This window comes from Neofelis nebulosa, chromosome 15, assembly GCF_028018385.1.
Source record: "Neofelis nebulosa isolate mNeoNeb1 chromosome 15, mNeoNeb1.pri, whole genome shotgun sequence".
NCBI classification, from domain to species: domain Eukaryota; kingdom Metazoa; phylum Chordata; class Mammalia; order Carnivora; family Felidae; genus Neofelis; species Neofelis nebulosa.
This window is the reverse complement of record NC_080796.1, coordinates 33,732,633-33,757,079: the sequence shown is the minus strand read 5'-3', so window position 1 is coordinate 33,757,079 and position 24,447 is coordinate 33,732,633. Positions and strand designations below refer to the sequence as shown.

The following is a 24,447-nucleotide window of genomic DNA, read 5'->3' as shown; positions in this document are numbered from 1 at the left end:
AGGATGAAGTCCTGGCCCTTGTAGGATGTTTAGCAGCATCCCTGTCCTCTATCCATTATATTCTAGCAATACCCTTCCTGTTGTGACAACCCAAAATGTCTCCAGACGTTGCCAAATAACTCCTGGGAGGCAAAACCATCCCCAGTTGAGAACTATTACCTTAAAGAGATCAGTTGACTTCTGTTTGCACTCATACTTCCCAAACTTACTTGAATTCCTTGGAATTCTTCTCCATTCATCTCATACCTAATGTCCTGGGGAAATGCTATTTTAAATAATCATTTAGTGAAAGTAAACTAATTCTACTTTTTAGATTCCTGCTTAAAACCCTTCAATATTTTCCATTGCACTTAGAATAAAATTCAAACTCTATGACATGGCCTTCCCACGTGTAAAGGCCTTTGCCTACCGCCCTAATCTTAACCTCCTATCACTACCTGCTGTTCAGTTCCATAGTAACCTGCCTTTCAGGTTCTCAAGCACCCCAGCTCCTTTCCTAATCTGTTATTGCCACTCTTGGGAACTATTTTGCTCTTGCTCTTGTTCTTTCTCGTCCTTTAGGTTCAGGTTTCAGATTAAATGTCATCTCCTAAGATGAGATCTTTGCTGACCATCTCTTACCCTGCCTGAAGGATAGCTAAACATCCCAATACCTACCTCCCTTCTTATACCCTGTTGCCTTCACAGCACTTTTCAGTTTGTAATTCTTTTTTTTATTTGTGTGAGTTTCTTTCTGCCTCAGTCACTTGAATGCACAGTCTTTAAGGGACAGGAGTCACATCCATCTTGTTCATCATTACTTATATATCCCCATCATTTAGCACAGAGCCTAGCATCTAATAGGCACAATCATTATTTGTTGAATAAGTAAATGAATGTTTTAGTTTATCAGTGCATTTGGAGCTAAAATGTATTTTATTGAGATATAATTCAGATACTACAAAATTTACCCTTTAAAAGTATATAATTTAGTAATTTCTAATACATTCACAAATTTCTACAACTGTCCCTAGTGTCTAATTCCAGAACATTTCATCACTCCTCATCCCCTCCTCCTCCCCCCCACAGCCCATGCCAACCACTAATCTACTTTCTGCTTCTGTGAATTTGTCTGCTCTGGACATTTCATATAAATGGAATGTGTGGTTTTTAGTGCCTGGCTTCTTCCCTTTGCATAACGTTTTCAAGATTTATCCATGCTGTAGCATGTAATAGTACTTCATTCATTCTTATGGCTGAATAATACTCCATTATATGGGTAGACCATATTTGGTTTATACATTAATCAGTTGATATATTGACACTTGGATTGTTTTCACTTTTTGGCTATTACAAATAATGCTGCTGTAGACATTTGTGTATAAGTTTTTGTGTAAACATGTTTTCGCTTCCCTTGGGTATGTATCTAGAAGTGGAATTGCTAGATCATATGGTAATTGTATATTTAGTTTTTTGAGGAACTGCCAAACTGTTTTCCAAAGTGCTTGCACCATTTTGACATTCCCACCAGCAATGTATGAAGGTGCTAATGTCTCTTCATTCGTGTCAGTATTCGTTATGGTCTGTTTGTCTGTCTCTCTCTTTTTTAATCATAGCCATCCTAGTGGATATGAAGTGGCATTGTGGTTTTGATTTGCATTTCCCTAATGATTGTTGATGTTGAAATGTTTTCATATGCCATTGGCCATTTGTATATTTTTCTGGAGAAATATTTATTCAGATCCTTTGCCCATTTTTTAATTGGGTTATCTGTCTTTTTATTGTTGAATCCTAAGAGTTCTTTATATATTCTGGATACTAGACCTTATCTGATATGTGGTTTGTAGATATTTTCTCCCATTCTGTGGGGGTTCTTTTACTTTCTTCATAGTGTTCTTTCAAACACGTAAGTTTTTAATTTTGATGAAGTCCAATTTATCAACTTTTTCTTTCATCCCTACTGCTTTTTGTGTCATATCTAAGAAACCATTGTGTCATCTAAGGTCATGAAGATTTATGCCTGTTTTCTTTTGAAAGTTTTATAGTTTTAGCTTTTACATTTAAGTCTTTGATTCATTTAGCTGTTTCATATATGGCATGAGGTTGGGATGCAACTTAATTCTTTTGTGCATGAATACCAATTATTGGAGTTTCATTTTTTTTAGTGTTTATTTTTTTGAGAGAGAAAGAAAGAGAGGGAGTATGTGACTGGGGGAGAGGCAGAGAGAGAGAGAGGGAGAGAGAATCCCAAGCAGGCTCCACCCTGTTAGGGCAGAGCCTGATGCAGGGCTCGATCTCATAAACCATGAGATCATGACATGAGCCAAATTCAAGAGTCAGACGCTTAATCAACTGAGCCACCCATGTGCCCCTGGAGTTTCATTTTTTAAAACTTAATAAATACATCATAATTTTTTGCAAACATTATTAACATCATTTCAACATTAGCAGTTTCAAAAAATAATGTATGAAGCACATACTGTCTACCAGACATTATGTTGGACATAAGATCTAAAAAGATAAAAAAAAAAAAAAGATCCCTCCCTTCAGTATCATAGAGCTGGAAATTAAGAACATGGAAAGTTGTAATAAAAAGTTGAATGGGGGGCGCCTGGGTGGCTCAGTCGATTAAGCAGCCGACTTCGGCTCAGGTCATGATCTCACGGTCCGTGAGTTCGAGCCCCGCGTGGGGCTCTGTGCTGACAGCTCAGAGCCTGGAGCCTGTTTCAGATTCTGTGTCTCCCTCTCTCTGACCCTCCCCTGTTCATGCTCTGTCTCTCCCTGTCTCAAAAATAAATAAAACGTTAAAAAAAAAAATTAAAAAAAAAAGTTGAATGGAACATATAAGATATTTGAAGAAATTAATAATGGTTTTAAGAAGTAGATTTTTGAGAGACTGCATGTGAAAGTAGAATGACAAGTCTCGTATAAAAAGAAAAATATTCCTGACAGTTGCAGCAAAAAGCACTTGATGGTGGTTGCTATGCAGTCGGGATGTTTTACCTTGATTAGTACTCTTAGAGTCATTTGCTATTAATTTCCTAATTTGGGGGTGGATCAGAAAAAAATTTTCTGTCATCTCCAAATTTGAGGTAAAATTTTGACCATAATAGAATGACAAAGAAATCTGTCCCTCATTTTCTCTCCCTGTCTCTTTAGTATAGCTGACTTAATATTTATTTAATTCAGAGCAAAGGGTTCTCTACAGCAGTGTTCTCTGAATCATTCTTGACCAGTTCTGGATTTTTTTCACCCCTTTGTCTTCAAGGGATTTTTCCTGTTGATGCTAATCTTAGAATTGTTGATATGTGTTGTTAAGATTTGTAGTTATTTATGCTACCTTTTTTAAAAGTAGGCTTAATCTTTTGAGATTAATTACTGAATTAAGGACATGTTAAATCATTGTATTAGTGTGCTTGGGCTGTCATAACAGAATACCATAGACTGTGTGGCTTAATCAGTAGAACTTTATTATCTCACAGTTTTGGAGGATTAAAATGCAAGATCAGGTGCAAGCTCTTCTAGTATGGCTCGCAGAGGGCCTTTTCTGGCTACTTTTCACCTGCCTTTCCTCGGTGTCCACATACAGGGGTATTTCTGATGTCTCTTTCTCTTCTAATAAGGACACCAGCCCTTTTGGAATAAGGCCATCCTTATGATGTCATTTCATCTTAATTAACCTCTTCAGAGGCCCTGCCTCTGAATACAGTCACATCGAGGAGGTACCTGGGTGGCTCAGTTGGTTAAGTGTCTGACTCTTGATTTTGGCTCGGGTCAGGATCTCACAGTTTGTGAGTTCGAGCCCTACGTTGGGCTCTGTGCTGACAGTGTGGAGCCTGCTTGGGATTCTTTTGTTTTCTGCCCTTCCCCTGCTTGTGCGCTCTCTCTCAAAATAAATAAACTTTAAATACAATCACATTGGGGATTAGGGATTCAACATTTAAATTTTAGGAGAGGGTGGCTGCACAGTTCAGTGCATAACATTTCAGCAACAAATAGATGTCACTTTTATATTCTTTATTTTATAATAAGAAAATATAGTGAGTTTCTGTAAAATTGACATTGTTACTGGAGGGGGAAAAAAACCTCGTGTTATCTAGGTTCTCTACACCTGTATTTTCTCAACTCTAAAACGGGAAACTGGCTAGTTGATTTCTGAACGCTAAAATTCTGTTTCTTCAGTTTAGGATTATTAATTTCTAACATTATTCAGCAGATAGGTTATAGGAAGCATAATAGAAATTGATATTCTAGAAATCAGCATTCCACCAACTTCTCATAACTGAGGTGAAGGGCTTAATCATCCTGTTTTCATCTAAATTCTGATACAGTTAACTTTTTTTCAACTAGCTGTGCTGGTTAGATTTTACTATGTATAATTTAAAGATTTGTATGCCGCATGTTACTTTTTTTCCTTCCAGTTAATAATACTCTTTATGCAATGTAATTTATTTATCATTCGTGGCTACATCTCATTGTAATGAATTCAAGCAATACAATGAATATAGATAGCGAAATGTGAGATTCCCTTTCATACCTTCTCCTCTTTCAAATGAAATAACCACAATTAACAGTTTGTTATGCATTCTTCCAGTCTTCTTTCTATGAATGTACATATGAATATTGATTTATGCACATATTTTTTCATAAATGAGATCATGCTGTATATATTCTCTTATTTAAATTTTTCATCAGCAGTGTCTTACAATTTTCATACATAACCAGGATGTATGTCTATCTTTTTTAAATGGCTGCATAGTGTTATATGATATTATAATTTATCTGTTCCCCTTTTGTTGGATGTTACTTTGTTTTATTACTATTAAAAACAGTGTTGCATGAACATCCCTGTGCACACATCCTTTTGTGCAGAGATTCCTTTAGAATGCATTTCTTACATGTGGGATTGAACACACTGAAAATTTTGATGGCCCTTCCTAAATGGATTTGCAAATTTACATTCTCACCAACAGGGAGCAAGAGTTCATTTACCTTTACCATTGCTGAAAAAATACTTTAAAATTTATTCCATTATGGTTTAAAAATTATATTTCATTATTTTGAAGTAACATCTGATAGCTGGGCTGTTAAGCATCCTTTCTTTTGTTCATTGGCCATTTGTATTTTTCTATGGATTCCTTTAATGTACCCATTTTTCTTATGGAATATCTTGTAATACTGATTTGTAAGAAATTTTTAAAGTCTATTTTGCATGTGAATCCTTTATTTTAAATGTTGCAGATACATTTTCCCTGTCTTTTAACTTTGCTTCTGGTATCTTGTAGAATGGAGATTTTTCATTATGTGAGAATGTCAATCATTCTCTTTATGGCCTGTTTTGTGTAGTGTGTAGGGTAACTTTCCCCATGTAGGGTTATTTAATTTTTTCTGCTATTTTCTAATATTGTTTCTTTAACTCCATTTGGAGTTTATTTAAATGGATGGCTCAACCCTGTTTTTATATAGTCCATTCTTTCCTCACTGATTTGATGCTCCCTTTATCTTAATCTTAAATCTCTGTGTACAAGTTTCCCCCAAAATAGACTGTTCCTATGAAACCTTTCATAAGCCAAAATGATGTATAGTGAAGATACTGTTACCATTAATTTATATAGAAACAATTTTTAGTGTTCCCAGGCCCCCAAAATACCCTCTCTTATGCTTTTCTGATACCTTAGGATATACTTTGGTCACAGATGCACAAAATAAATCAAGATAAGGCACAGATGCTCACTGACATGGTTCAAAGCTATGGTGGCTTGATGCTGAGATACTGAGTGCAGTTCTCGGGGAAGGTGCTTTGTGGGGTCACTCTCACTGCCCAGGGTGCTGGCTGCCTTTGTAATGGCCTGCTGCAAAACAAATGCTGAAAACTTTAAAAAACATTTTTTTGTAAAAGCAGAAATCCTCTTCAGGTTTCTTTTCAGTTAGCAAAAACAGGTACTGATGTTATGTCTTTTTATGTAAAAGTAAAGTGGTGTAACTTGAACTTTCAAAAAGGGAAAGTATGTGTATATGCAAATCTATTTTTTTGTATAATTCTTCCCTCTTTTTGCTATTACTTTTCTCTCTTTTTTGCTATTACTTTTTAGTGTTGCTGTAAGCTTGTCTTACCCTCTTGTAATTTGTGGGCATTAAGTTATATGGGAACCAGAAATCTACATAAGAGACTGCTGGTATTTTAGATAAAACACTCTCTAGTTGAGGAAATGAAGAATTCATATGAGATTGATTCATGAGTAGAATGTTACATACTTTAATACATAAAATTTATTATGTTTTAGTTTCTCAGAGGCTTATTTAGGTTTTTTGGTTTCTTTGTTCTTGGTAATATTTCAAATAGTTGATGTTGCTGAATATGCAACCTCTATATAAATATTAGTATGTTAAAATTATTTTTAAAACAAGCTATATTTAAATCGCTTTGGTGAGCAACTTTATTTCCATCATCTCATGTTAATGTGTGTTAATGAAAGCTCTCTGTTAATAGGGAAACAAAGTAAGTATGACCAAGCCCATATTTTGGTTTTAGGTTTTCTTTCCTAACAATACAATGAAGAATAAAATAAAAATGAAAAGCAAATAGGTAATTAACTCTTATTTTAAATCAGCTACAGCTAGAAGTTATTATAAGAGTAGCATCTGTTACCATGGATCATCTCTAACTCAAGGTCACCTTGAAAGAAAGCTTTGACCTGCTTTATACTTTGAAAAAATAATTCTCAGTGGCCTTGGGCAGCTATAGCCTTTAGTGTACCTGAATTATTGAGCTTACATGAGGAAGTTAAGAGTGGCCATCCTTTCTTCCCTGCAAAATCAGTAGAATCCTGCATTATCTATTAAGTTCTAAAGCATAAGAAATAAAGAAGTAGATATACAAATAAAACTCAAGGTTTTGTGTAGTGGTATTTTTTTTCACATTTGCGTTACTCAAATTAAATGAATAGATTTGACATGCTTATTAGAACTTCATTTTTTTTTAATTAAAAAAATTTCTTAATGTTTATTTTTGAGAGAGACAGCATGCGAGAGGGGCAGAGAAAGAGGGAGACACAGAATCTGAAGCAGTCTCCAGGGTCTGAGCTGTCAGCACAGAGCCTGATGCACAGTTTGAACTCAAGAACTGCAAGACCATGACTTGAGTTGAAGTCGGATGCTTAACTGACTGAACCACTCTGGCACCCCTACAACTTCACTTTAAACTTTTGTTTTTGTTTAAAGTATCTCTGATACAAAGATAGTATATATGTAGGTGTTGCATATTACTCAAGGAAATACCATTTTCTCTTATTCCTGGATAGTTGAATTGTTTAAGGGTTTTGGGGATTGCACTAAGATTTGAAACCTCTGAGGGACATAAAAGAATCTATACTTTTTCCTAGACATTTTAAGCTTAGGATGCCCGAGAGATCCAGAAATAGGATAGTTCTGTATTATAATTAGCATCTGGAGTCTAGTCAAATCTCACTTGGGCAAGAAACATACCCATTTAGGCTTGGGGAGGTGGGTTTCCTGAAGCTACATATGTCTGTACTTACGATATTCAGTAAATTAATAGCTATATGATAGAACTCACAAAGTGGATCCAGCCTGCAGAGACATATATTGATTGGCCTATACTGTGTTTTTAAAATATCTAGATTTATGACTTCTCCTGAAAATTGGAAGATCTGACAACCTTAACCACCTATTGCCACAGGGCAGCAACTAGCTAGATGGACATATGCTCTCACTTGCCAGAATGCATACCACTCCTTATCCTGAAGATGTCTGTTGCCATTTATCACTATACTTGCACAGTCACCCATTTGCTCAACCCACTTATGTTCATACCCAGCATCTGTAGCCTTAAAATATCTAATTTATAACCATCAGTCTACATTTTTCTATGCTGGTGCAGCTAAGTGAAAATGAGTTGATAGCAATTTAATATAGTAGGAACAATTGATTCATTTTTTTTTCCAGGAACATATTACATATTCATGTCTTCATTTTTGTTCCTTTTTTTTTTTTTTTTTTAATTTTTTTTTCAACGTTTTTTATTTATTTTTGGGACAGAGAGAGACAGAGCATGAACGGGGGAGGGACAGAGAGAGAGGGAGACACAGAATCGGAAACAGGCTCCAGGCTCCGAGCCATCAGCCCAGAGCCTGACGCGGGGCTCGAACTCACAGACCGCGAGATCGTGACCTGGCTGAAGTCGGACGCTTAACCGACTGCGCCACCCAGGCGCCCCTGTTCCTTTTTTTATTCCCTGAAATATTTACTTTTGCTGAATCCTATTCATTTTCAACTCCCAACACCTTGACTCTTCCTTGATCACCTCTGTCTCCAGTAGTGTCTTCCTGTCCCCAAGTCTTAGACACTTATTTTCTCCACCACTGTAAATTTATCATAGTGGAGATTTAGAGTCTCATCCAGTTAAAAAATGGCTGCATTCCTATAAAGAGGCCTTTTAGTAGTCTTTTCTTAATATGGTTCACAATTCATTGTTGTCATTTTGAATACTAAGAAAGTAGTAAGTTTAAATTTTATTTCCCTGATGTATTTTTTTAAGTTTATTTATGTTTTAAAGTTTATTTATTTATTTTGAGAGAGACGGAGACAGCGCAAGTGGGGAAGGAGCAGAGAGAGAGGGAGAGAGAAAGAATCCCAAGCAGGCTCCATAGTGCCAGCGTGGAGCCTGATGCGGGGTTCAAACTCATGAAACTGTGAGACCATGACCTGAGCCAAAACCAAGAGAGACAGAGCTTATACAAGTGGGGGAGGGGCAGAGAGAGAGAGGGAGAAAGAATCCCAAGCAGACTCTGTTCCCTGCTAGGGCAGAGCCCAACTCGGGGCTCAATCCCAGGGACCTTGGGATCATAGCCTGCGCTGAAATCAAGAGTCAGACGCTTAACCGACTGAGCCACCCAGGTGCCTGGTTTTTGTTTTGGTTTTTGTGTTTGTGTTTTCCCAATAGGCTTCGCGCCCAACATGGAGTCCAGTGAGGGGCTTAAACTCATGACCCTGAGATCAAGATATGAGCTGAAATCAAGAGTCAGATGCTTAGCCCACTGAGCTACCCAGGCACCCTTTCCCTAGCTTTCTTAATTGACCTTTGGTCGTTAAATTTAAATGTTTTCCTTGCTTTCAGTTACAGATGAGGACACAGTAAAGAGGTATTTTGCCAAGTTTGAAGAAAAATTTTTCCAAACCTGTGAAAAGGAACTTGCCAAAATCAACACATTTTATTCAGGTGAGTAGTTTTTTGGTACAACATACAATAGAATTTCTGCTGTTACGGAAAGAGAAACTCTGCATGTCATTGTTTATTTAACCTTCTGATCATTATTTTAAAATGGTGGCTTGTTTTCCTTCCTATACTGCATTTAGGGATGTTTTCTATAGCTAAGGTAGGAATGCATCTGGTGCTTCAGTATTTAAGCCTAATATGGTCATTGCCTAGATTCTTTTGCAGTTGCAAGGATTTGGGAACCTCCTTGTGAACCAGTACTTTGTAGAGCTTCACTCAAGTCCAGGCTAAAGCTTTAAAGACTCAGAAATTTGATTTTATCATCTCAAAGCTAAATTACAGCTAAATAAGCTAAATAAGCAGTTCCTGCTTATTAATTACATTTCTTTTGTCTTTCCATTGTATGGAATACTCATTTCTATCTCTCTAGAGCATTGTCTCCAGAGTGGCATCTACAAGATGCTATTGGAGTTGAGGAGGAAATACTAGAACTTCTATTTATTTATATCTGACACTTTAAAATTCTGTTTTTTATATATGTTTACTCCCCTAGTCCTTTAACTTCTGTTTTTCTGTCTCACAGAGCTCAAGTTTCTTGACTCCTTCATCTATTCCAGTTGACAAGACCCCTCCCAGAATTACTTCCCTCTCTGTTAGTCATCTTAACCGTTTTGTCCCTTGTGCTTTTTAAATCCTTTTACCCTCATTGCTTTGTACTGCTTCTGCCTAGCAAAATTCCAACTGTGAACCAATCCAGCCTTTCCTTCTCCATGCCTATTCCCTGGGTGCTTAGGATAGCTGGGGGAAAAAATCACATACCAGAACAAGTTTGAACCAGTGTAAATTCACTGTTACATTCTTAACTGTGTCTTCAAAGCTACCCACAGGTCCTAATCAGTGCCCTTTTCCATGCTCCAAAATATTTTTCTGGACCCAACTCCATTGTCTTGAATTTTCTGACCCCACCATCTTCTCCATCATGCTCATTATACTATACTCCTTCCTTACAAATAAAAATAAAGGCCTTCAGCTCCTGTTGGTGTATAATACTTATGCAGATCTAGGCCACCCCTCCCCCAAAATACTTGTTCACATTCTTACCCTGATTTATTTCCCTCCAATCTTTTTAGAAAAGATATCCCTCTTTAGTCCATGGCAAATCTCTGCAACTACTGATTAAATTTTAGCTCCTCAAGACCTTGCGCCAGTAATTATTTCTTCTAAGAATTAGTAAATAAACGCATCGTTGATTTTCCTTTTAACTGGTTTAATCTCTTTAGCAAGTCACTGCCTTTTAGCAAAAAAGAAACAAAAAAGGAAGCAAATGCCTTAGTTCTCCTCACCTCTCCCTTATGGCTAGACTTCCTAGGCAAAGAGAGCAGTTTATGCAGAGACACAGAGCCATCAAAGGGCATAGCATGTCCTTTGCACTACACTGTAAGTACCTAGAATGCAGAGACAAAATGGCAATATTATTTGAAACTGTGCAGTGGATAGATTTTCAGCAAGGGGAAAATGTACAGAACAATTGCAATGTGCAAGAACAGAGATAATTTCCATAATTAGGAGTAGGAGTGAAAGAGGAACTAGCAGTGTAGACAGAGAAGGAGAGGGCAGCCATGTAATGAAGAATGAGGAAGAGGAAGCTAAGAGGAAGGCATTTGCAGGGGAAAGAGTGTTTAGACTGAGAAAAGGCTATAGGATATGACCTATGCCTGTAAATGAAAAATATAAAGGTCAAGTTTATTAGCTTTTTTTTTTCCTGTGATTTTTTTTTGGAAAGATCTCTGAGCCCAGTTCTATGTGGATTATTGAGATCACAAAGAGTAGATAATGCTTGTTGGTATAGAAAGAAAAAAAAATATCTACTGTTAATAAGAGATATATATACTGCATGTTAAGTTGTAGTAAAAACTGTATACACATGTGACCCATCATACCTAGTCAGATATGTGTATTTTATGTATGTTTGTATGCATCTATATATGTGTGTATATGCAGTATATTTAAATAATTAGTATTTTTTCATGGAATAATATCCTTACTATGTGTAGTATATATTGTTTTCTATAATTATTTCTCTTTGACTTATAATATGCCAATTTATGATCCACACAATTGCTTTTATGACTCCATATTGAGTTATAACCCTAGTTTGAAAAATGGTATCTTAAATTTCATTATTTTTCAAAAATAATTTTAGGCTTTCTACTATTGAAAGTTTGGAGGCTGTGATTAAATGACTTCCTTTTTCCTAGTGTGTTGGCAGGACCAGTAGGGCATGTCTCTTGATGTCACCACAGAGGAGGTACAAATTGATAGTCTTCAGACTGACTTTTTGCCAGGTCAGGAAGTGATGGGTAATATGAAGACATGATTGACAGAAATAGAATTTGGCTCTTGTTCTAGACAGTATCATTTTCCTCCTTATTTAGCCACCTGCTCTGTGGCAGATTATCTTATAGACAGCAATCCTCAGAGACTAGGACACAGAAAAACTATAAATAACTAAAATAACAGGGATGAGTTTAGTGTATAAACCTACCTCCACCACTTATATCTCACAGATTATTTAATGGTCAGCTAATAATGGTCACTTTCAAGTGAGATATAGTCTTGACTGAAGCTTTTAAGTACCCCCCAAAAAATGCTATAAAAGCCAAACAAAACATAGAATGAATACTACTAAAATGTACATATTTATTTTCATACCAGTTCTGTTACCTACCAGTTATGTTTTGGATTTCTGAACCTTACTATTTTTTTAGAAGAAGTTTACCATTTAACCTTCTTAGGCCTCTATGTACCTTGTAAGATGAGCAAATTCATTCCCAGTCCTCTAGGGTTCCACATGTAATGAGTTAGAAACAATTGACAATAGTTTGATGTCAGTCATGTAAGTCATTGTATTGCTCTTTATTTTATTTATATTAATATATAAAATCTTTTAGACCGTGGGAGGAGAGGGAAGTTTTTTTAAAGGAAGGCTCCTTTTTGGTAATAACATTACTAATTACTGAAGTCTCCTAGGTCTCTTTTAGTACTAAAAATGACATCAATTCTAGAGGCGATAGTGTCAGAGATCTTTTTTTGTGGTGATCAGTAATATCCTTTTCCATTGGTAATATTAATGACTTCATGTTACAATACCTTTCTCTTTGAACCAGTTTGCTTTCTCTCTCCATTCAAAATACTTACCTTCCAAGCCATGTTTTTATGTGCCTACATAAAAACAAAATGTTAGAATGTGTCTGTTGCTTTTAATATTCCATTATTAAAACAGGCAAGCCTTTTTAAAAAATGTTTATTTATTTTGAGAGAGAGTGCTATAAGACCCGGGGGGGGGGGGGGGCGGTGAGGGGGAGGAGAGAGAGAGAGAGCATCCCAAGCAGGCTCCGCCTGTCGGCTCAGAGGTCAACACAGGGCTTGAACTCACGAAACCATGAAATCATGACCTGAGCCGAAATCAAGTCAGACACTTAACCTACTGAGCTACCCAGGCGCCCCAGTTGGAATGTTTTAAATAGCTAAGGGCTTCTTCCTTTGTTTCTAAACAGTCTGTTTTTTCTGACCTGTCCTAATTTTTTGGCTTCAACTATTCTGAATTCACAGCAATTTTATGAGCTTTTCTGTTCTTTACCAAAAAAGAGGGAGGGAGGTGGGAAAGGTAGGAGGGAAGGAATGAAATTACAGTAGTGTTATTCAGAAGTATGAAAATTATGGCATTAGAAACAGATTTATTTCTTGGCTATAGAATATTTTCAGGCTTCATATATATGCAAGACCAATTGGATAATAGTTACTCAGAACTATTCCTATTACAGTTATTCCTGTAATCCTATTAGGTCTATTTTTCTTTATTCTTACTGAATTTGAAGCATTGTATATTATTATGCCACTGAATGTGTGTAATAAAACATAAGTATGTCTTTCACTGAAATAGTAAATATTCATTTTACAAGTGATCATATGTATCTAGTACCCACATAGCTAAATTATGGCTTAATGACTGATATGTGTGTATGTGTTTGCTTGCATATGTGTAAAGACATGGATTAAGTATATATTAATTAGCGTGATCATGGGTCTGTGATATTGTTTAAAATTCCCATTGTCCTATTATTTTTTCCTACATCATGATTCTCTTGAGTTCATTTCAACAGAATCATTTACTTCAGAGCTATTAAAGAATGGGGAGGTGGGGAGAAGTTGGAAATTATTTATGTACTATCCACATATCCACTGTCCTTCTCTTCTGTCATATCATTTCTTTCTTTCTAAGACTGAGAAGATGGGCAATGTCCATGGTCATGAAGTAACACAGTTGCCGGATGGCATCTTAATAAAAAAGCCGATTGTCATCAAAAGTAATGTTTTTTTTAAACTGTGGGTTGCAACTCTAGACATGGGTCAGGGAATTAAAATACGAGGGGTCATCTCGGGTATTTAAAAAATATATATGGGCACCTGGGTAGCTCAGTCCGTTAAGCATCTGACTCTTGATTTCACCTCAGGTCATGATCTCATGGTTTCGTGAGTTCAAGCCCTGCATCGGACTCAGCGCTGGCAGCGTGGAACCTGCTTGGGATTCTCACTCTCCCTCTCTCTCTGCCCCTCCACCACTCATGCTGTCTCTGTCTCTCTGAAAATAAATAAACTTTAAAATAAAAATTAAAAAATACATGAGAAGAAATAGTAGAATGGAATAGTAGAATAGCTGTTGTGTGTATTGGTCAACTGTACTATTTCTTTTATGTACAATATGATACTTGGTATTTTCAAATTTTGCAAAGTACTGTGGAAAGTGACATGAAGAACCATTGATTTTGCTTAGAGGAAAAGAGAGGGATTGAGGAAAAGCCTACACAAGAAGTAAAATTTAAATTGCATCCTTGAAAATGCGTAGGCATCTCCACATGCTCTTGGAGTAGCATAGTGAGGATAACAGTCGGAGAGGAGTTGGAGTGCAGTGTTCCAGGGAAACACCTATCCAGATGCATTGTGAAATCAAAGTACATGACATATTTGGGATTGAGGAGTATAACAGATAGTCTGCTGAGGCTGGAGTTGTTTTACCCACACATGGAAATTTTAGACTTCAGTATTTGAGGTGTAACAATCTCAGGTAATAAGAATTCCAGATAAAAGCACAAAAATGTCATGTAATATAACAATTAACTACCCTGAATCATCTAGGATGGGTCAGCCGTCTTACAAATTTTGTATTTCAAATAATACTGACATCCATAAATTGAATTAGCAAGATCATAACATTGCAAGATAAGTATACAAAAAAATCAAAGTATTCTAAAACACTAACGTTGTTTTATCAACAATTATTCTTGAGTTGCATAACTATAATAGCTTTGTTATTAAGATAGTTTATAGTTCTGAAATAACTTTTCTCTAAAAGTAAAATATATATAAATCTGGTGAAAACTAAAAAAAATACCTTGTTGGGGTCCCTGGGTAGCTCAGTCCATTGAGCGTCCAACTCTTGATTTCACCTCAAGTCATGATCTCATGGTTCGCGAAATCAAGCCCACATTGGACTCTGCTCTGACAGCTCAGATGTACTCTGTACTCTCTATCTTTCAAAATAAATAAATAAATAAATAAATAAATAAATAAATAAATAAATAAATAAAAATAAGATCTCGTTAACCCTAATGTCCCTAATGTCTTTAAGGGACATATAGGTGCTTTGAAAGTTTTGAATGGTTATTGGAAATTTTTATCAAATATTTTATTATCTGAGAGCTTATGGCATTAAGCATGTATTCTTAAAATAATCTGTTCTCATTCAGTCACTGGATTTACTGGAATGTGTAGAGATTGGAATTTATTGCCAAGATAGGCTATTTTTATCAGTATTTATAAAATTACTTAGAAATATTCATTTTTATTTCTTAAGTATATTTGTAGAGTTTAATTCATAGGCCAAAGTACATTTTTGTGTACATATATACCTTTTCCCAAATTCTGTGCTGTCCCATATATTTGAACTTTTTGGCGCCCTGACTCTAGAAAACTGTGGTGTCATTGAAAAATAGATTTGGACACTTGTCAAAAGCAGTGTTTCTCATCCTTTTTAAACCTATTGATAAGTATTAAACCCTTTTTCTAAGTATAACACTGTAACTATGGTAATATTGAATTCTTTTTTGAAATATGCTTTATACTCCCCTACTTCCAAACAAGGATTTTCCTTTATGTGCTCTTCCATTTCCCCTTAAGGAAGAGAATCACTGGTTCAAAAACTGCAAAATACCCCTGGCATTTATTATTCCTCTATTTCTCTATAGGCACTTGGATTACTAGAGAGTTTTTCCTACATAGTCATTCATTCACTCAGTCAACAAACATTGATTGAGCCTACTGTATGCAAGCTCTTATAATATAAAGATGATGATAATAGTCCACACAAAAATTTATATGTGAATATTAATAGCATAATTTATATAGTAAAAAAATAGAAACAATTGTCCATCAACATGCATATTTAAACAAAATGTGGTATATCCACCCAACAAAATATAATTCACAATAAAAAGAACAAACTCCTGTGGATGAACATCAAAGTCATTATGTTAAGAATCCAGACAGATGCAAAAGACAACACATCGTATGATTCCTTTATAAAAGTAAAGGAATTTCCTTCAGAAAAGGCAAGTTTATAGAAACAGAAAGCAGATCAGTGGTTACTTGGGGCTAGGGGTGGGAATGAGGAATGACAGCCAGTGGCCATGACAGAAGTGTATGGGATGTTGGAAATGTTCTAAAATTGAATGGTGTTGATGATTGTGCAACTCCACAGATTTACTAAAAATCACCAAACTGTGCTTACCATCGGTGAATTCTATGCTGTGTAAAGTATATCTGAAAAAGCTATTAGAAAATTGCTCACCATTAAAACATGAAGATTTTTTTTGCTCTCAAGAGAGAAGCATTGGCCTTAGAGAGCTCACGGTTAATGAAACAAACATATAAACAAAGAATTATATGTTCAGTGTGCTTTGTATGCATGTTTGTGGTCTAATGAGAGCCCTGTAGAGGGAGTTTCAAGTTGTAGCTGAGAGTTGTTAGGCAAGAAAGACTTTATGTAGAAAATAATATTTGAGGTTAGCCTTGTAAAATGAGTGAGGAGTTTGCCAGATGGGGAGGCATTTGTTTCATGACATTGCTGGCATGCAGGAAGTAACAGTTCTTCTTTCTTTCCATTTTTTGGACTACTTTCATTTTTAATATCCATATGATGAACGATGTAAATAATTACAAAATTTATGTATTGACATTTGTGGCTAAGGATGGTAAACAGATAGCAAATTCGTATATCAGTCTTTTAACAGTAAAAGTTGATCATTCATATACTTACGATTTTCTGGCTTTTGGGTCTTACAAGTTACCTAAGATTTTTAATCAGCAAAGTAATTTATAGTTGACCTTGTCTCACATTCTTTCATTATATATTGTGTATGTATTTGTGTATACTGTTTTTTCATATGGCTTTTAACTGGTTATGGCATAAATATTTAAGTTGTTAATAAAACAGAAGTGTTATATGTATCTTTTGATCTAGAAGCATCACGAAAAAATTACTGAATCATTAAGTGCACAGTGAACCAAGAAAGAACCAAAAAGTTCTATATTGTTTTTGATCAGAAGGATAATAAGATAAACAACTTTGCAGTGGAAATGCTTGGCTTTAATAAGAAATTTGAGATTCATTTTGCCTTTTCAGTTGGAGATTTGAAAATAGGTAAATAGTTCTTTTTCTTACAATATGGATGATTAGGAAGAAATCCTGAAAACCTCTCAACTACAAAACAGTAAGATGCAGCATAAAATATGCAAAATTAATTAGATACAAAATAAAACAATATGCTTAGCATGGCTAAAGACATAGAAGAATATCAAAACCATGAACAAAGAAGAAACGATCAAAATTGACTTTTTAAAATAACCAATTAGGACTTTTAATAATTAAAATATAATCACTGAAATTAATATCTTAACCAGTTAAACCTGTAAATTAGGTAGAGATTAAGAGAGAATTTATAGGAGCGCCTGGATGGCTCAGTCAGTTAAGCGTCCGACTTCAGCTCAGGTCATTATCTCACTGCTTATGAGTTCGAGCCCCCTGTCAGGCTGTGTGCTGACAGCTCAGAGCTTGAAGCCTGCTTCAGATTCTGTGACTCCCTCTCTCTCTGCCCTTCCCCTGGTCATGCTCTCTCTCTGCCTCTTAAAAAATAAATAAATGTTAAAAAAATTAAAAAAAAGAGAATTTATACACTCGAACATAGAGCTGAAGCAATTACCCAGAATGCAACAAAAAGAGGAAAATACAAACTATGTAAAAGAGCGTGAAGTCAAGAGGCCATAGTTTGTATCTATGATTTTGCCTTGTCCACTACCCTTTGCCTTCAGCCAGAAGCCCAACTGACTAGGGTTCTTTAGTGGATAGAATGACCCAGACTTCAATTCCTAATGGGTCTGAATCGTCAATAATTCTTTTCTTTGATGTCTGTGGCCTCCCATTAATTTTTATTACTTGTCATGGGAATACTAGGATATATTCCAAAGAGTCTCCTGGGTTATGGACACAATCCTCCCTGCTCCTATTGTGTATCAACAATTCACTTTCCCCTTGGTCATTGGGATCAATCACTAATCAGTAAACAACTTCTTTGCCTACTGGTTCAGTAGTATGATGAGCCCCAAATGGCCAGGTGTTTCTCATCTTCCAATTCAGTGTAACTGTTGTTGTATTCCTCTGAAAGAAGCATTTCTTCTTGAGAACTAACCAATAGACAGAGCTCAAGTTGCAGACTGGGAAGCAAAAATTGGGTGAGTGAATTTTTAGTATAGTAGTGAAAGGAGCCACTCCCACTTCCATTCCTTGATTCGTAGACTCTGTATTTTGACTGTGTTTGCGAAAACACCAATATAATTGTCTTAATGCTATAAGGCAGAACCCTATTCTTCAAGAGTTTTGTCTCTCATTTTAAGTCTTTCTTTGAGCTAGCAATTTCTGGGTATGTGGTAGGACCATTATATTCCATGGATATGCTTATTGTTTTACTACCTTTGCTGTGAAATGAGTTTTTTGATCAGAAACAAAGCTGTGTAGTATACCATGAAAATGGATAAGACATTCCAGGTAATAGTGGTGCTAGCCAGAAATGTTATGAGCAGGGAAGGCACAACCATATCAAGAATACATTTATTCCAGAGAGGACAGATCTGCCCCCTGCATCCAGTTGCATTCAACCTGCCACTAGGTGGCTGACCAGTACTTATGGGGAATGATGCCATTTCTGGGGCTCAGACAATGCTGGCATCTGCTGCCAGATAAGAAGCTGTATTATTAGGTGCATAGCTGCATACCAGGTGCTAGAGGCTGTGTTGATTTGTTCCAGTGATGATACCACATCTAGAATGACAGCTGACATTGGAATGAGCACTTGATTACATTTGCTGTGATCCACAGTCATTCTTCAAGATCCATACAACTTCTGCACAGACTAAATAGATGAATTAAATGGGGAACGATAGATATCAACATCCCTGTATCTTTCAAGTCTCTGGTTGTGGCACTAAGCTCTGGAGTTCCCTTAGGAATGTGTTTTTGCTTCTTGATTATTATCTTGATAGGGAGAAGTTCTTGGAACTTCCACTAGTCCTTCCGACAATAATGGCCCTTATCCCTGGGTCAGAGTCAATGTGAGATTTGTACAAGTGGCCTGATGTTTCTATTCCAGTTATACATTCTAGAACTGAGAAAGTAATCATAGTGTGAGTTCATGGACCATCTGGGTCCACTGTGAGTTAAACCTGAACACTATAAATCTCCATTTGAGTGCTGGACCAAGTGGCATTTGGAGTCTCTAGAAATTTGCATCAGTCCAGAGATAGCATAATTCTAAGGAGGCCTCTGAGATTCCATCCTCCTCATGTATTTTCTATCTTTTCCCAGTTATTCAGTCAAACATCTATGTAGGTGTTGCTCTGAAGGGATTTTGCAGCTGTATTCAGGGTCCCAAATCAGTTGACTAAGAACGGGAGATTATTGGGGCACCTGGGTGGTTCAGTTGGTTAACTGTGCGACTTTAGCTCAGGTCATGATCTTGTGGTTCGTGAGTTTGAGCCCCATGTTGGGCTCTGTGCTGACAGCTTGGAGTCTGGAGCCTGCTTCAGATTCTATGTCTCCCTCCCTCTCTGCCCCTCCTCTGCTTACACGTATGTGCACGCACTATCTCAAAATAAATCAACATTAAAAAAAAAAAATGGGAGATTATCCCAAGGAAGCCTGACTACTCACATAAGCGATTAAAAGAGACTGAGGTATTCCTGAGGAGAGAGATTCAAATCATGAATATTCACGAGGTTGTACAACCATCACCATTATATAATTCCAGAACATGTTCATCATCCCCGAAAGACCCCATGCCCATTAGCAGTCATTCCCCATTCTTCCAACCCCCTAGACCCTAGCAATCACTAATCTGTATCTGGGTTTGCCTGTTCTGGACATTTCATATAAATGGAATAAGATAACATGTAGCATTTTGTGTCTGGTTTCTTTAACTTACCATTGTTTCTTCAAGTTTCATTCATGTTGTAGCATGTATCAGTACTTCATTCTTTTTTATGACTAAATAATATTTCCTGTGTGTGTGTGTGTGTGTGTGTGTGTGTGTGTGTGTGTGTGTGTTACACTTATCCTTTCATTGGTTAATGGACATTTAGGGTTTTTTTTTTTTTTACTATTTTTCCAGGTTTTTTTTTTTTACTATTGTGAATACATATTCATGTATATGTACAAGTTTTTGTGTGAATGTATGTTTTCAGTTCTCTTGGGTATATACCTAGGAGTGAAATTGCTGCATCTTAAGGTAACTAACTCTGTGTTTCACTTTTCGAGAGTGGATGAACTGTTTTCCAGATTATAATGTGGCTGTACCATTTTGCATTCTCACTTTTCATGGCTTTTTAAATTCTGTATCTTCATCTGTAAAAACAAAGGGTACACTTGAGGTTTTACAGGGAGGGAAACGTGGGATAGAATGATAGGATGAAATGTTACACCAAAACATTTTTTTCCTATCCAGTTCTAAATATTACATGTAACATTTTTTTCCCTAGAAATTTTAGGGAAACAAACTGGAATAAATACTAAAAATTCAGAAGTCAGTGAGAACTTTACCAGGTTTTTTATCTTGATGTTTTGAAATTCTTTTTTCTTTCTTTCTTTCTTTTTTTTTTTTTTTTTTAACAGAGAAGCTTGCGGAGGCTCAGCGCAGGTTTGCTACACTTCAGAATGAGCTTCAGTCATCACTGGATGCACAGAAAGAGAGCACTGGCGTTACTACACTGCGACAACGCAGAAAGCCAGTCTTCCACTTGTCCCACGAGGAACGTGTCCAACATAGGAATATTAAAGACCTTAAACTGGCCTTCAGCGAGTTCTACCTCAGTCTTATCCTGCTGCAGAACTATCAGGTACTTCAGTTTTTACCCTGGAAAATGGAATCTTCAGATAATTGAGAAATTTGGAATTAACCATGAACTATACTAATGGGCCAATCCAAAAAGGGAAATCTTTAGCATGTCATTATTTTTTAGGTTCTTAATGTGATTTCAGTTGTTCTTATTGGCTAAAAACCACATATCAAAGGTAGCAAAATAGTGTAACAAGGTTTCTATTTTGGGGGCGCCTGGGTGGCTTAGTTAACCGTCTGACTTCGGCTCAGGTCATGATCTCATGATTCGTGCTTTCGAGCCTCACATCAGGCTCTGTGCTGACAGCTCGGAGCCTGGAGCCTGCTTCAAATTCTGTCTCCCTCTCTCTCTGCCCCTCCCCCGCTCCCACTCTGCGCGCCCTCTCTCTCTCTCTCTCTCTCTCACTCACTCTTTCTCAAAAATAAACATCAAAAAAATTTGTGAAAAGATTTCTGTTTTTGAAGATCAGTTTTTGAAAACTTTTTGTACAACATTCACTATATTCACTCACAGTTTGCTTCCTAATGGCTTGCTTCCTGTTTTTAGAGGCATCTGTGGTAGTGGTGAATAGAAATAAGAAATTGTGTATGTTTACCCAACCACCGCTGGCTATGTAAGAGCTTTATATTCCTCCAAACCTATAGCAAAATTTCCACAAAGGCAATTAGACAGTTAACTTTCCTGAAACTAACACTAATAATATTATAAAAGATACTGACTTTTCAATTTACAACTAACAATCCTTCCAATTTTATTATCCGCAGACTGCAATATGACTCTGTGATAAAAAAAATCTTTATGGAATTACTGAATCACTATATTGTACACCTGAGACTAATGTAACACTGTATATTAACTACATTAGAATTAAAATAAAGGTTTTTTTTTTTTTAAGTAGAAAAGAATTCTTGTGAGAGAAGAGAAATTAGGTCACAGCAAATATATATAGAGACTGAATATCTATGCAATTAGGATATATGACTATTTTTAAAATCCAATCTGTAAAGCCTTACTACCATGTACATTAAATTATGGAAATTGAAGGCATTTATTAATTTCTAATTCTTTACAGATTTGTTTACATAGTTGACTCTATAACAGATTTATAGAAAAACAGATGATTTGTTCAATAATAAACATTTCAGTAGGCAAAAGCTTCTCTAATCTCTAAATTTAGTGACTTTACGTACTATTCTTTTTCCATTTTATTGTGATTAGTACTAATCTGTGGTTAGAATCATCACAGGATGGGGGCGCCTGGGTGGCGCAGTCGGTTAAGCGTCCGACTTCAGCCAGGTCACGATCTCACGGTCCGTGAGTTCGAGCCCCACGTCAGGCTCTGGGCTGATGGCTCAGAGCCTGGAGCCTGTTTCCGATTCTGTGTCTCCCTCTCTCTCTGTCCCTCCCCCGTTCATGCTATGTCTCTCTCTGTCCCAAAAATAAATAAAAAACGTTGGGGAAAAAAAAAAAAAAAAGAATCATCACAGGATGAAAACTCAAGATTATACAACAAAAGTATTCTAGGGGTAAATTGGGAGTTTTAAAATAAGAAGACATTATAGTCTCATATCTGCAGTAATCTAAGCTGTTAATGCATGTACTTATTTCCATCTCTTTCATAATTCTGTGTTCTTTGATAATTTAATATTTTATCATTCAAAGAAGAATAGTAAAGCATATCATGAGAAATTATTTTCCTTTGAAATTTATCTATAGCATTATAATTTATATTTAAAAAGAAACAAAAATGTATTCTTTCTTATAATGCTGTAAAACATTAACGTTTCATGTTTCATTGATTATGCTTGTGTGTTACAGGGAAATACCCCTCTTAAATTTTGTTTTACTAACTTTCTCAGCAGCTTTTGTGTGGGGTCATTATAAAAAGCTCCTTGGGGCGCCTGGATGGCTCAGCTGGTTAAGCTCAGGTCATAAACTCATGGTTTGTGAGTTTGAGCCCCGCAATGGGCTCTGTGCGGACAGCCCAGAGTCTGGATCCTACTTTGGATTCTGTGTCTCCCTATTTCTCTGTGCCCTCCCCCACTCATGCTCCCTCATTCTCTCTCTCTCCCCCCCCCCCCATCAAAAACAAATAAACATTAAAAAAAAAAGTTTGGGAAGACAAAAATAATCATTAATTATAAAAGTTCTGATCCATTCTCTGTTCTTTGAGGCTGGCTATTCTGTAAGAATATATTTATATTGAGAGTGAGGAGAAAGGAAAATTGAAAGCAGTCTTTAATTCATGGTGTATGCACCCCAAGGAAAGTTTAAGATGATTTATTAAAGTATGAGAAAAAAAATTATATACAAACTAGGAAGCATGCAAAGGCTAATTTGGAGTCAGTATTCAATTTTTTTACTGATAGGACTATGTGATCAACAAATTTGGAAGCCTCTGGTTTAAAGAACCGTGAAAAGCCGGTTTCTTGCTTTTTCTTGCATGTTGATCAAAAAAACAATTTGAGAATGTAGAAAAGTATACTATTTTGATATTGTGGAAATGGAGAAAGAGTGCAAGCTCTCACCCACCATCAGTGAAACCCTATGTATGTGATCACTTCTACTGACTCTCTTCACACTCCCATCCCCAAACTGAGAATGGATGGAAGTAAAATGAAAGTTAAAAGAAATAGATGATTTTCCATTTTTCATGCTTGTTCATAAATGGTTGCACATTAGAGGTAAAATACATAGCTATGCCAGTCCTTCGGAAAACAAAACTAAGAAATGTAGTCAATGTATGATAAATCCAAACGTTTTTCTGACAGTCTTCTTTTGATCATGAAACAAAATAATACGAACTAGCCTTTTTGAGAATATTGTACATAAGAAAATGGAAATAAAGATGTTTTGAGTTTAAGACTTTTATTAATTTACTTGAAATAGAAATACTAGGATTCATAGTTCAATGTTTCTTTTATTACTGATGGTACTACCATTACTGATGATACTACCTTGAAATAAACAGATGGAATAAGAAAGAAGAGTCTTATCTTTTTAGTAGTAAATGCTTGTATGAAAACATTGCCGTTTCTCTCAGTCCTCAGTCCTCAGTCAGCTCATCAATGCATAGTGCTTATTGTTTTCCTTTTATGGTGGTGGAAATTACAGTAGTTTTTCTCGTTTCTTTCTGTAGAATCTGAATTTTACAGGGTTTCGAAAAATCCTCAAAAAGCATGACAAGATCCTGGAAACATCTCGTGGAGCAGATTGGCGAGTGGCTCATGTAGAAGTGGCGCCTTTTTATACGTGCAAGAAAATCAACCAGCTCATCTCTGAAACTGAGGTATAGTAATTTCATTTGTGTGCCATATATTTTCAATAAAATTAATGTCTTATTTTTAATGAAATAATTCCTCATCTCTGTTCCCTTTTTGTAATTACTTGCTGGCTTTGAATATAATAATCTTATTCATGATTTTTTTGTTTTGCTTTTTATTCAGTATATAGTCACCAAGAGGTTATCAGAATACCATATGTATAAATGGTTCAGAATTATTTATGTATTACTCAAAGTTAGTATAACCTGTGTCAAAATTTAATGTGTCTTTCTAGGCTGTAGTGACTAATGAACTTGAAGATGGTGACAGACAAAAAGCTATGAAGCGTTTACGTGTTCCCCCTTTGGGAGCTGCTCAGGTTCGTATTTTCTTCCAGTTGTCTGGCCAGTTGGTTTTGTCTGTTTAGTAATCAACATAATCTATTTAGCTGGTAAAATTCTAGTTTCA

General features: G+C 36.1%; 1 protein-coding gene across 3 annotated transcripts in view; it reads left to right on the top strand.

Moving 5' to 3' along the window:
• XPR1 (xenotropic and polytropic retrovirus receptor 1) overlaps positions 1–24,447 on the top strand; it is a 220,340-nt gene that overhangs the window by 125,596 nt on the left and 70,297 nt on the right. For all 3 annotated transcript variants that reach the window (XM_058701262.1, XM_058701264.1, XM_058701263.1), the window contains 4 exons: positions 9,116–9,217; positions 20,493–20,716; positions 23,856–24,005; positions 24,275–24,358. In XM_058701262.1, the coding sequence (XP_058557245.1) occupies positions 9,116–9,217; positions 20,493–20,716; positions 23,856–24,005; positions 24,275–24,358 (560 nt within the window). The remainder of the gene's footprint in view (positions 1–9,115; positions 9,218–20,492; positions 20,717–23,855; positions 24,006–24,274; positions 24,359–24,447) is intronic.